The sequence below is a fragment of the Crotalus tigris genome, unplaced genomic scaffold (genome assembly GCF_016545835.1).
Source record: "Crotalus tigris isolate CLP2741 ecotype Arizona unplaced genomic scaffold, ASM1654583v1 scf7180000019496.3020429, whole genome shotgun sequence".
Classification (NCBI taxonomy): Eukaryota; Metazoa; Chordata; class Lepidosauria; order Squamata; family Viperidae; genus Crotalus; species Crotalus tigris.
In genome coordinates, this window is record NW_024097566.1 from 999,522 (window position 1) to 1,012,229 (window position 12,708).

Genomic DNA, 12,708 nt, shown 5'->3' on the forward strand with positions numbered 1-12,708 from the left:
CAACTAATAACTTTTTAAAGTACCCAACTAAAAGTTATTCTCCCCCCCCTCCTGTTTTCCTGTAAGGAGCAAAGGCCAAACATTGTCTCCTTGATCAGGCTGTCTCATCTCCTAATTTGAGTTTCTGAAAAGACAAGATTCCCTTTCAAGCCAAAATGGCTGTTCTTGGCAGAAGGAATATTAAAATAGCGTTATTTATACCCAGTTTAACCTAAATTTGCCCCTATTTAAGGGATTCCTCTGTATGACATCCTAGATCTGTAATTGTGTTGTGATTGTTCTGATTCATTTTAAAATAAGGCATTAAAGGCTGCACTGGATAGGAGAGAGGAAAGTTTGATTGTATCTTTTATATTTGCTCATTCATATTTTGCAAATAAAACATACAAAATCAGCTTCCAAGAAGCAGGAATGCAAAGGTGATTCATGTTGTAAACAGTAATTTTAGAAGCTACCCAGGTAGATGTATCATATAAATAGAAAAGAATATAAAAACATTACATGAACAGTGCTTACAGATATTACAAAATAAACCATAATTTTGCATCACTCCATGCAGATATTGTTAAATGATGAATACATTCATCTCTGCTCTCAATGTTTATTTAATGGGGGTGTGGAACATTCTATTTTATTATTTTACAAATGAGAATGCATTTCAACTAATTTATTCTTATATTTTCCTATGTAACTGTTTTAAGATCTTTCCTTAGGATCTGAGTAAATAATCGATACTGGAGACATTAAATTGTACTGTACTGCACTATACTGTACTATAACTAATAAAATCATATATCCATGTGATATGGACAGTTATACAAATATGATAAATAAAGCTTTATGCTAGGGTTATGTAAATTCTTCAAGAAAGATATAAAGTAGACAATTCTTTTTTCAAGTTAGCGTTATTGCTTCAGAAATTGTTTTTAATCTAAGAAGGATGAAAAAATTGACAAAGGAAAAATCTTGCCAAATAAGTCATGGGTGAAATCTATTTTCTATCAGAATTCTCTATAAATTAGAATCATAGAATGATAGCTACAGTACGGTTATGTTCAGTTGGTCGTCCCGTCTCATGTCACACTTGTGACATATTTTTTCTGACAGCTATCCAAGTTTTACTCTGTGTGATTTTTAAATTTCAGCAGATCTATCTGTGAATAGACTCTTTTCACAAAAAGTGGCAAATACTAGCAAAGGAAGCTTAGTCCTCGACTTTCAACAGTTCATTTTGTGACTGTTCAAATTATGATGGCACTGAAAAAAGTGACTCATGATCATTTTTCACACTTATGACCATTGCAGCATCCCTGTAGCCATGTGATCAAAAATTCAGACTTTTGGCAATTGACTCATATTTATGACGGTTGCAATGTCCCAGGATTATGTGATCACCTTTTGCAACCTTCTGAGAAGCAAAGTCAATGGGGAAGTCAGATTTACTTAGCAACCGTGTCACTAACTTAACAACTGAAGTGATTCACTTAACAACTGTGACAAGAAAGGATGTAAAATGTGGCAAAATTCACTTAACAAATGATTCACTTGGCAACAGGAATTTTCAATTGTGGTCATAAGTTGAGGACTATCTGTACATTGCACCAAGGACTCAACAGCTCAATCCTAAACTACATATATTCTCTTATATTGCAAGCTTAATATATGTCATTTAATCACTTAAGAAAATATAATTCTATGATAATAAATATGATTGATGATAGCAGAATGACATGGAAAAAAAATTAATCATTTTAAAAGGCAGAAAAGCAAAATGAAACCATGATCTGAACCTTACTTAGCTGTCCAAGTCGTGCCTTCTCTTTTTTACCAAACAAGCGCCCAATTGAAGACTTTATTCCTTTCTTCTTGGGAGCTTTGTGCAAGGAATCCTGGCTGCTATTGACACTGCCAAAGCCAATACTTTCTGGTTCCAAGGATGCAGTCAAACTACTAAAAGAGACACACAAAAATTATTGTCCTGATGAAGTCCCATCATGAAGTCCACAACTTGTCTGTTGAGGAAACAAGTTTTATGAAATCTAATGAGAGTGTCTTAGTAATTGGAAATAATAATCAAATTAATTTCTGGTATGTATTGTGATAATACCAAAATCTTTCTGGTATTATCACAATATTTAGAACTGCACATTTTTTTCATGTTTTAATCTTGATTGAAGTAAATTAATGAAAAGACAGCAGATATAATTTATCAAAACTCTGTTAACATAACTATGGTTAGAAACATTTTAGAATGCTTTTTATAAGAACCAAATGTCCGTCCATCCATCCATCCATCCATCCATCCATCCATCCATCCATCCATCCATCTGCCCATCCATCCATCCATCTACATGGAAGGTATTTCTATGTATAGGTATGATATCAGATTCTTAACTCAAAACGCAAATCATATGTATACTATTTCTCATTTATGATAAGTTCAGAGATATGACAATTATAGTTCACATGATTGACTCACAAATTACTCTTATTGAATATGAAGAATTATGAATCTCTAATAAATATATACTAGAATAGGTCTCCCCTTCCAGTTGTCCTCCATATAAATTGGGACAGGTGGTACAGTGGTTAGAATGTAGTATTGTGGTTACTCAATGTGTGGATTAAAATTAAACAACAGAACTATACAGAAACATCGGCATGGCTCTCAACACTGGAAGCGCTAGTGCATCCAAACTTTATGAACTTGGGAAAAGTAGTCACCTACAGAGATATTTTAAATGAACAAGGGAACTTAAATCTAGACAAGAATTAAAAGAAAACAGGGTACAATTGGAATGGTGGGCATACCTGCAAGTTCAGTCATGTTATAAGAAAGACAAAAAGGAATGGGGTATACAGAGAAATCTGATAACACTTGATAAAATATTATTAGGAACGGATGAGAAAGCAATCAAAAGAACATATAAATATTTATTGGAATATAAAATAGAAGAGGAGCAGGTTAAAGAAGTGATGATAACATGGGCCCAAAATTTTGGATATAATATTGACCTAGACAAATGGCAAATGTTATGGGACAGAAATAGAAAACTAACCTTGGCTACCTCATATAAAGAGAATCTGTACAAAATGTTTTACAGGTGGCATTTCTCCCCAATAAGATTGGCAAAGATGAGAAAAGATGTATCACCACAATGTTGGAAGTGCAAGAAAATGTTAGGCACCTATTATTACATGTGGTGGACCTGTTCCAAAGCCAAAGAATTTTGGCGGCTAATAAAGACATGCCTGGAGGAAATGTTGGGATTGAAGATAGATCCCAGACCAGAATTGTTTTTATTGGGAATGACAGATGGGAAGTTCAACAAAGGAGAGACATATCTAATGTTGCATATTATAACAGAAGCTAGGTTGGTGTATGCCCAAAACTGGAAAAACAGAAATTCCCTGGTGGAGAGTGAACTAATTAATTTTTTTTTTATATGTGCAGAGATGGATAGATTACCCTTAGAAATTAAAGACAAGGATGAAACAGAGTATTATGAAGTTTGGGATAAGATGTATTATTGGTTAGACTCAAGGAGAAAAAGTCAGAACAAAGAAAGCTCGTCTGGAAGAGAGAAAGTGTAGATTTTCAACCTCAAAGTGAGTGTAAGATAGAGATCAGAAAGAATATGAAATAAGAATGGAAATGGAAGTTATGTTATAAATAGATGTAAATATATATGTAAATATATAAATATGTAAATAGTATAAAATGCAATATGTAAATGGTATAAAAGATCAATGACTAGGAAGATATATGGCATATGGTATATGGTATAGTATGTATAGCAAAATAACAGCCAGAAAAGTCACACTGTGTTCAACCTGTTTTTAAATGTTTACTTAATAAAAACTATTATATATATAAAAAAGAATGTAGTATTGCAGGCTAACTTTGTCCACTGCCAGGAATTCGATCCCAACCGGCTCAAGGTTGACTCAGCCTTCCATCCTTCCAAGGTTGAATAAAAAGAGAACCCAGATTGTTCGGAACAATATGTTCACATTTGTAAACTGCTCAGAGAGTGCTGTAAAGTACTATGGAGTGGAATATAAGTCTAGGTGGTATTGCTATCTACTAAGAGCAACTAAAATTTTGGGGTTTTGTTTTATTGATTGAAACTGATAAGTGTAACTATTTGTAATATATCCTTAAAGGTGTCAATTCTCAGATCTCAACTTCCCCTTTTTCCTGTTACTGCTTATAAAACCTTTCTTCCTTAGCCATCCTTTAATTTATCTTTCTTAGTGGCAAGGATATACAGATACATAATAATAATAATGTGCTCTAGAGAGCAAAATCTCCAAATTTGGCCTTGCCAACATGCAATATTTAATTCTTCAATTAGGATGAAAGTGAAAATAATTATAGTACTTTTTTACAGTCAAACATAAGTTCTTATACAAACAAACCCTCCCATCGTGGATTTTTGTTATGTTATAAAAAAGCAAAAAAGTTTAAATCATTTTTATTATTTTTTTTCAAGGGCTATTTTTTTAGAAATTCCTTCTACTTTCTGAATTCATTAGGCATCTCTCTACTTCCTCCAGGCCTTTTTCCCCTCCACTAGGGCTGAATTACTGTTTTTCCCTTGAGGTATGAAATTTCTTTCTCTGACTACTTCAGAAATATTTTCCTTACACTGCTAATTCCCCATCACCAAACATCCATGTGTAAAATACTGGCTGTACTAGTTATATTAACTCTCTTCATAACAAGTGACATGGCAAGCTAGAACAATGTATTTTAATTACACTCTGATCTGTTTACTTATAATCCATAAAAAGAAAATATCAGCAAATGATCATTATCCAAAAGAGTGTAAAATTAAAGACCAGTTATTCAAATAGAAAACATATCTGAAAAACTGATCTAAATAAATTTCAGGACAACTGAGTTTAACTGGCATATAGCAAAAGTCATGTAAAACTCAACTTGAAACTCAAGTGGATGAATGCTCTTAAAAGATACACAACATATGGCTGTGCCAAACAAACCAATTCCTACCTTCTGGCATCATTGTGGTATGAAGAAGGTAGAGTGTGAGTCATTCTAATGGCTCTAGGGGTTGGTGGAGGAGAGGTTTCACATTTTATTGTGGCCTTGTCTTCATGTCCATCTTCTTCAACTATTGCAATCTACAAGTAAACAGTTTTGTAAAATGCAGGTGAAAACCCTTTAAAGGTGTTGGGAGTAAAAAAAAAAAAACCTACCGGAAAGCCAACTCCTTTCCAAGTAAGGAAATCAATCAACCAAATACACAAATAGCATTCCATTCCTACAAGATATGGAATAAAAGTGCTAAACACAAGTTATACAATGATAGGAATATAGTTCCAATTTCCGGGACTGAATATGGCATTAGGTACACATTTAGTTCTTGCTATTGTTGTTGCTATTGTTGCTGCTATATTATTATTATCGATCATCGCACAGTCAGCCAGATGTTCAGACTGGATTTGGCATTTTGTCTACCTATCGAGTCCTTACCCAGGACCTGGGATAGGCAGATGTGGATGTTTGATGGTATTACAGGTATCGTCGCAGGATGGAAGCAGTTCCTAATAAGGCCGCCTTTTGCAATTGACTAATAGCAAATTTGTCAATGCCAATGGTGTTCAAGTGGTGCTCCAGTTGTTTTGGGATTGCACCCAAGGAGCCTATGACTATTGGTACTACCCTTGCTTGCTTTTGCCACAGTCTTTCTATTTCTATTTGTAGGTCTTTGTATTTTGTTATCTTCTCCAGTTCTTTCTCTTCTATTCTGCTGTCTCCAGGCACTGCCACGTCCACTATCCAGACTTTTTTGTCTTTCTTATCGACAATTGTTAAGTCTGGGGTGTTATGTTGCAGGTGCTTGTCTGTTTGAATTCTGAAGTCCCAGAGCAGTTTAATTTTATCATTTTCTATGACTTTCTCTATTTTATGATCCCACCAGTTTTTGCTTACAGGCAAATGATATTTTTTGCAGATCTTCCAATGCACCATTGTTGCTACTTTGTCATGCCGCTGCTTGTAATCAGTTGTGCAATCTTCTTGCAACAGCTTACCAAGTGGTCCACTGTTTCTTCAGCTTCTTTGCATAGGCGGCACTTACTGTCTGTTGCTGTCTTCTCAATTTTGACTTTGTATGCATTTGTCCTTAAGGCTTGGTCTTGTGCAGCCAGAATTAGTCCCTCGGTCTCTTTCTTCAATTTTCCTGCTCTTAGCCATTGCCAGGTTTTATTATTATCTGCTTTCCCAGCTATTTTTAATGTATTGGCCATGTAGTGCTTTGTCTTCCCATGCCTCTATTCTGTTCTTCATTTGGTCTTTCTTGTAGGCCAGTTTGGTCTCTCCAGTAGTCAGTAAGCCTTCCTGATATACTAATTTCAGTGCATCTTCATCATTGTTCTTCAGATATTCTTCCAAAGCCATTTTTTCTTCTTCAACCATCTGATGTACTTGTAGCATTCCACGCCCACCTATTTGCCTTGGTAGATAAAGTCTATCAATGTCACTGCGTGGATGAAGGGCGTGATTCATTGTCATTATTTTTCTGGTCTGCCTATCCATTGCTTTTAGTTCTGCTTGAGTCCAGTCCACTATTCCAGCTGTGTACCTAATGACTGGGATTGCCCAGGTGTTGATTGCCTTTATGGTATTTCCTCCATTGAGTTTGGACTTTAAGATCTTCTTCACTCTCTTGATGTATTCACCTCTAATCTTTTTCTTGACTTCAGTGTGCTTGATGTTGTCAGCTTGAAGGATACCCAAGTATTTGTAGTACTCTTCCTCATCCAGACTCTTAATGTTATTTTCGTGGGGCATCTTGATTCCTTCAGTTTTCACTATTTTTCCTTGTTTGATAGTAAGTGTGGCACATTTGTCCAAGCCAAACTCCATTACAATATCTTGGCTATATATACGGACAGTGTTGAGCAGCGATTCTATTTCAGATGATGTTTTTCCATACAGCTTCAGATCATCCATATAAAGGAGGTGGGATAGTCTAGCAGATGTTTTTGATGTTTGATAACCATGTCCTGAGTTATTTAGTATTGTTGACAGAGGAAACAGTGCAATAACAAATAGTAATGGTGATAATGAATCTCCTTGAAATATTCCTCTCTTGATATTAACCTCTCCCAGCTTTTCACCATTGATCTGCAACTGTGTCTTCCATTGTGCCATCGATCTTTGCACAAATTTTCTGATGTTTCTACTTACTCCTGTTATTTCTAGGCACTTGATTATCCAATCATGTGGCAGAGAGTCAAATGCCTTTTTGTAGTCAATCCATGCCACATTCAGGTTGGTCTTCCTTCTCTTGCAGTTTTCCAAGATCATTTTGTCTATTAGGAGTTGATCTTTTGTTCCTCTGCTATTGGGGCGGTTTCCTTTCTGCTCAGGTGGAAAGAGATTGTTTTCAACTAGATGCTGTTGTACTGCATCAGCTACCACACCAGTTAGTAATTTGAAAGTTGTTGGTAAGCAGGTAATTGGCCTGTAGTTACCTGGTGTTGCCCCTTTTGCTGGATTTTTCATTATTAGGTAGGTTTTCCCAGTTGTTAGCCACTTTTCAATTTCTCCTCCTTGTAGTATATTGTTGAACTGCTTGGCAATGAGTGGGTGTATAACAGTTAGATGTTTCAACCAAAACCCATGCAGTTCATCTTCACCTGGTGCTGACCAATTTTTGATTTTCTTTGCTCTTTTTTCTACCATTTTTGTTGTTATTACTAGTTCTTTCATTTCAACTTCTGTTTTATTTGCATCCACTTCTTTTAACCAAGCTGCATCCTTGTTGTATTTCTTTGGGTTATCCCATACCTGCTTCCAGAATTGCACTGTTTCTTCCTTGTCAGGTACTGACTGATTCCTTGCAGTTTCTCCATTGATGGATTGGTAGAAACGTTTCTGATTGGATTGAAATTGGAGGTTCTGCCTATAGTTTGCAATTCGAGCTTCATATCTACTGATTTTCCTGGCTATAGCTGTTATTTGTTGCTTTATTATTTCCAGTGCTTCCTTGATCTTCCTTGTTTCTAAGTGGTATTTCTTGATTAGGTATTCTTTGGTCTTCTTGTTCTTCAGCTTCTTTTCTTTCATCTGTTCTAGCTTGCTTGCATGTGATCTTAACTTGCTGATCTTATTTTCTAGTCTAACCTTCCATTTTTGTGGTGCACTGTTTGTTTGTTTTTCTTTTTTGTTGATTTTACATCCCAGGTATTCTGTTATAACTGCAGCTGTGCTGTACATTAATTTTATTATTATTATTATTATTATTATTATTATTATTTATTATTATCGATCATCGCACAGTCAGCCAGATGTTCAGACTGGATTTGGCATTTTGTCTACCTATCGAGTCCTTACCCAGGACCTGGGATAGGCAGATGTGGATGTTTGATGGTATTACAGATATCGTCGCAGGATGGAAGCAGTTCCTAATAAGGCCGCCTTTTGCAATTGACTAATAGCGAATTTGTCAATGCCAATGGTGTTCAAGTGGTGCTCCAGTTGTTTTGGGATTGCACCCAAGGAGCCTATGACTATTGGTACTACCCTTGCTTGCTTTTGCCACAGTCTTTCTATTTCTATTTGTAGGTCTTTGTATTTTGTTATCTTCTCCAGTTCTTTCTCATCTATTCTGCTGTCTCCAGGCACTGCCACGTCCACTATCCAGACTTTTTTGTCTTTCTTATCGACAATTGTTAAGTCTGGGGTGTTATGTTGCAGGTGCTTGTCTGTTTGAATTCTGAAGTCCCAGAGCAGTTTAATTTTATCATTTTCTATGACTTTCTCTATTTTATGATCCCACCAGTTTTTGCTTACAGGCAAATGATATTTTTTGCAGATCTTCCAATGCACCATTGTTGCTACTTTGTCATGCCGCTGCTTGTAATCAGTCTGTGCAATCTTCTTGCAACAGCTTACCAAGTGGTCCACTGTTTCTTCAGCTTCTTTGCATAGGCGGCACTTACTGTCTGTTGCTGTCTTCTCAATTTTGACTTTGTATGCATTTGTCCTTAAGGCTTGGTCTTGTGCAGCCAGAATTAGTCCCTCGGTCTCTTTCTTCAATTTTCCTGCTCTTAGCCATTGCCAGGTTTTATTATTATCTGCTTTCCCAGCTATTTTTTTCATGTATTGGCCATGTAGTGCTTTGTCTTCCCATGCCTCTATTCTGTTCTTCATTTGGTCTTTCTTGTAGGCCAGTTTGGTCTCTCCAGTAGTCAGTAAGCCTTCCTGATATACTAATTTCAGTGCATCTTCATCATTGTTCTTCAGATATTCTTCCAAAGCCATTTTTTCTTCTTCAACCATCTGATGTACTTGTAGCATTCCACGCCCACCTATTTGCCTTGGTAGATAAAGTCTATCAATGTCACTGCGTGGATGAAGGGCATGATTCATTGTCATTATTTTTCTGGTCTGCCTATCCATTGCTTTTAGTTCTGCTTGAGTCCAGTCCACTATTCCAGCTGTGTACCTAATGACTGGGATTGCCCAGGTGTTGATTGCCTTTATGGTATTTCCTCCATTGAGTTTGGACTTTAAGATCTTCTTCACTCTCTTGATGTATTCACCTCTAATCTTTTTCTTGACTTCAGTGTGCTTGATGTTGTCAGCTTGAAGGATACCCAAGTATTTGTAGTACTCTTCCTCATCCAGACTCTTAATGTTATTTTCGTGGGGCATCTTGATTCCTTCAGTTTTCATTATTTTTCCTTGTTTGATAGTAAGTGTGGCACATTTGTCCAAGCCAAACTCCATTACAATATCTTGGCTATATATACGGACAGTGTTGAGCAGCGATTCTATTTCAGATGATGTTTTTCCATACAGCTTCAGATCATCCATATAAAGGAGGTGGGATAGTCTGGCAGATGTTTTTGATGTTTGATAGCCATGTCCTGAGTTATTCAGTATTGTTGACAGAGGAAACAGTGCAATAACAAATAGTAATGGTGATAATGAATCTCCTTGAAATATTCCTCTCTTGATATTAACCTCTCCCAGCCTCTCACCATTGATCTGCAACTGTGTCTTCCATTGTGCCATCGATCTTTGCACAAATTTTCTGATGTTTCTACTGACTCCTGTTATTTCTAGGCACTTTATTATCCAATCATGTGGCAGAGAGTCAAATGCCTTTTTGTAGTCAATCCATGCCACATTCAGGTTGGTCTTCCTTCTCTTGCAGTTTTCCAAGATCATTTTGTCTATTAGGAGTTGATCTTTTGTTCCTCTGCTATTGGGGCGGTTTCCTTTCCTTTCTGCTCAGGTGGAAAGAGATTGTTTTCAACTAGATGCTGTTGTACTGCATCAGCTACCACACCAGTTAGTAATTTGAAAGTTGTTGGTAAGCAGGTAATTGGCCTGTAGTTACCTGGTGTTGCCCCTTTTGCTGGATTTTTCATTATTAGGTAGGTTTTCCCAGTTGTTAGCCACTTTTCAATTTCTCCTCCTTGTAGTATATTGTTGAACTGTTTGGCAATGAGTGGGTGTATAACAGTTAGATGTTTCAACCAAAACCCATGCAGTTCATCTTCACCTGGTGCTGACCAATTTTTGATTTTCTTTGCTCTTTTTTCTACCATTTTTGTTGTTATTACTAGTTCTTTCATTTCAACTTCTGTTTTATTTGCATCCACCTCTTTTAACCAAGCCGCATCCTTGTTGTATTTCTTTGGGTTATCCCATATCTGCTTCCAGAACTGCACTGTTTCTTCCTTGTCAGGTACTGACTGATTCTTGCAGTTTCTCCATTGATGGATTGGTAGAAACGTTTCTGATTGGATTGAAATTGGAGGTTCTGCCTATAGTTTGCAATTCGAGCTTCATATCTACTGATTTTCCTGGCTATAGCTGTTATTTGTTGCTTTATTATTTCCAGTGCTTCCTTGATCTTCCTTGTTTCTAAGTGGTATTTCTTGATTAGGTATTCTTTGGTCTTCTTGTTCTTCAGCTTCTTTTCTTTCATCTGTTCTAGCTTGCTTGCATGTGATCTTAACTTGCTGATCTTATTTTCTAGTCTAACCTTCCATTTTTCTGGTGCACTGTTTGTTTGTTTTTCTTCTTTGTTGATTTTGCATCCCAGGTATTCTGTTATAACTGCAGCTGTGCTGTACATTAGTTGGTTTGTTTCTTGCAATGAATTGGTGCTTATACTTGATATTGCAATATTTGCATCTTTTAATGCTTGTGCTAGCTGTTTCTTTGGAACAAGCTTCAATGCAGGTAGCCTTATTCTGTTGTTTTTGTGCTGTTCTAGATGCTCAGTTATTCTTTGTTTCAATTCTTTTATTTCTTTAGTTAGAGGGTTTTGTTCTTCCTGAGGTAGAGGTGCCTGGTTTCCAAATGAGAACAGTTGTATATCTCTGCTAGATTCCTTCACTGCCAACTCCCCCTGGTTTGCCTCTACATTCTGAATTACTTCTGGTAAGGCTTTGATTTCTTTGCCCTGGGTAAACCTTTGCAGTTCGTCCAATTCTGTTTCTGTGAATATTTTATTTCGTGTTATAAATCGGCGTTGATCTGCTAGTCTCTGTTCTGTTATTTCTGATTCTGGATGTTGTTCTTTCCAGAACTGGTGCATTCGTTTTAGATATCCTCTTCTTGTTGGACTTGATCTGTAGTAACAGATCATTATTTCTTTGTTTTCCATCACTGTGTATCTGCGACGGGTAAACACCTTTTCTTCCAGTAGTTCTGCAGCTGCTGGCCCTGGTTGCTCAGCCAACAGTCCTGAGTCCTGTAACCCATTTTTCACCAGATATCCAGGAACTCCAATATCTAGTGCGGACCTTGTTAACCCGGGCGACGTCCGAGCCGGTATGGCATTCTGAAATTTACGTCTCACCATATTTTTTATGGGAGAGACACTCTTTGTCTGACTCCTCTGATGAGACCTGTCCAGTATGGTTGAACCTCTGGCATAGCTCTCATCTTCCTCAGAGTACACAAGCCCCACAACCACGTCAAGGTAGTGCCTCACTGGGGGATTATTATTATTATTATTATTATTATTATTGATCATCGCACAGTCAGCCAGATGTTCAGACTGGATTTGGCATTTTGTCTACCTATCGAGTCCTTACCCAGGACCTGGGATAGGCAGATGTGGATGTTTGATGGTATTACAGATATCGTCGCAGGATGGAAGCAGTTCCTAATAAGGCCGCCTTTTGCAATTGACTAATAGCGAATTTGTCAATGCCAATGGTGTTCAAGTGGTGCTCCAGTTGTTTTGGGATTGCACCCAAGGAGCCTATGACTATTGGTACTACCCTTGCTTGCTTTTGCCACAGTCTTTCTATTTCTATTTGTAGGTCTTTGTATTTTGTTATCTTCTCCAGTTCTTTCTCTTCTATTCTGCTATCTCCAGGCACTGCCACGTCCACTATCCAGACTTTTTTGTCTTTCTTATCGACAATTGTTAAGTCTGGGGTGTTATGTTGCAGGTGCTTGTCTGTTTGAATTCTGAAGTCCCAGAGCAGTTTAATTTTATCATTTTCTATGACTTTCTCTATTTTATGATCCCACCAGTTTTTGCTTACAGGCAAATGATATTTTTTGCAGATCTTCCAATGCACCATTGTTGCTACTTTGTCATGCCGCTGCTTGTAATCAGTCTGTGCAATCTTCTTGCAACAGCTTACCAAGTGGTCCACTGTTTCTTCAGCTTCTTTGCATAGGCGGCACTTACTGTCTGT

The 12,708-nt window shown here is 37.0% G+C and overlaps 1 protein-coding gene across 13 annotated transcripts in view; it reads right to left on the reverse strand.

Moving 5' to 3' along the window:
* The window catches only part of PPFIA2 (PTPRF interacting protein alpha 2), a 253,973-nt gene that overhangs the window by 40,035 nt on the left and 201,230 nt on the right, over nt 1-12,708 (reverse strand). For 10 of the 13 annotated variants that reach the window (XR_005559073.1, XM_039362956.1, XM_039362951.1 and 7 more), the window contains 2 exons: nt 5,018-5,148; nt 1,796-1,950 (listed from right to left, as the gene is read on the reverse strand). Coding sequence is in view for 12 of the 13 variants with exons in the window: in XM_039362956.1 (XP_039218890.1) it covers nt 1,796-1,950; nt 5,018-5,148 (286 nt within the window). In the remaining variant the exon portion in view is untranslated. The remainder of the gene's footprint in view (nt 1-1,795; nt 1,951-5,017; nt 5,149-12,708) is intronic. The other 3 variants (XM_039362959.1, XM_039362953.1, XM_039362948.1) reach the window with 1 other exon arrangement.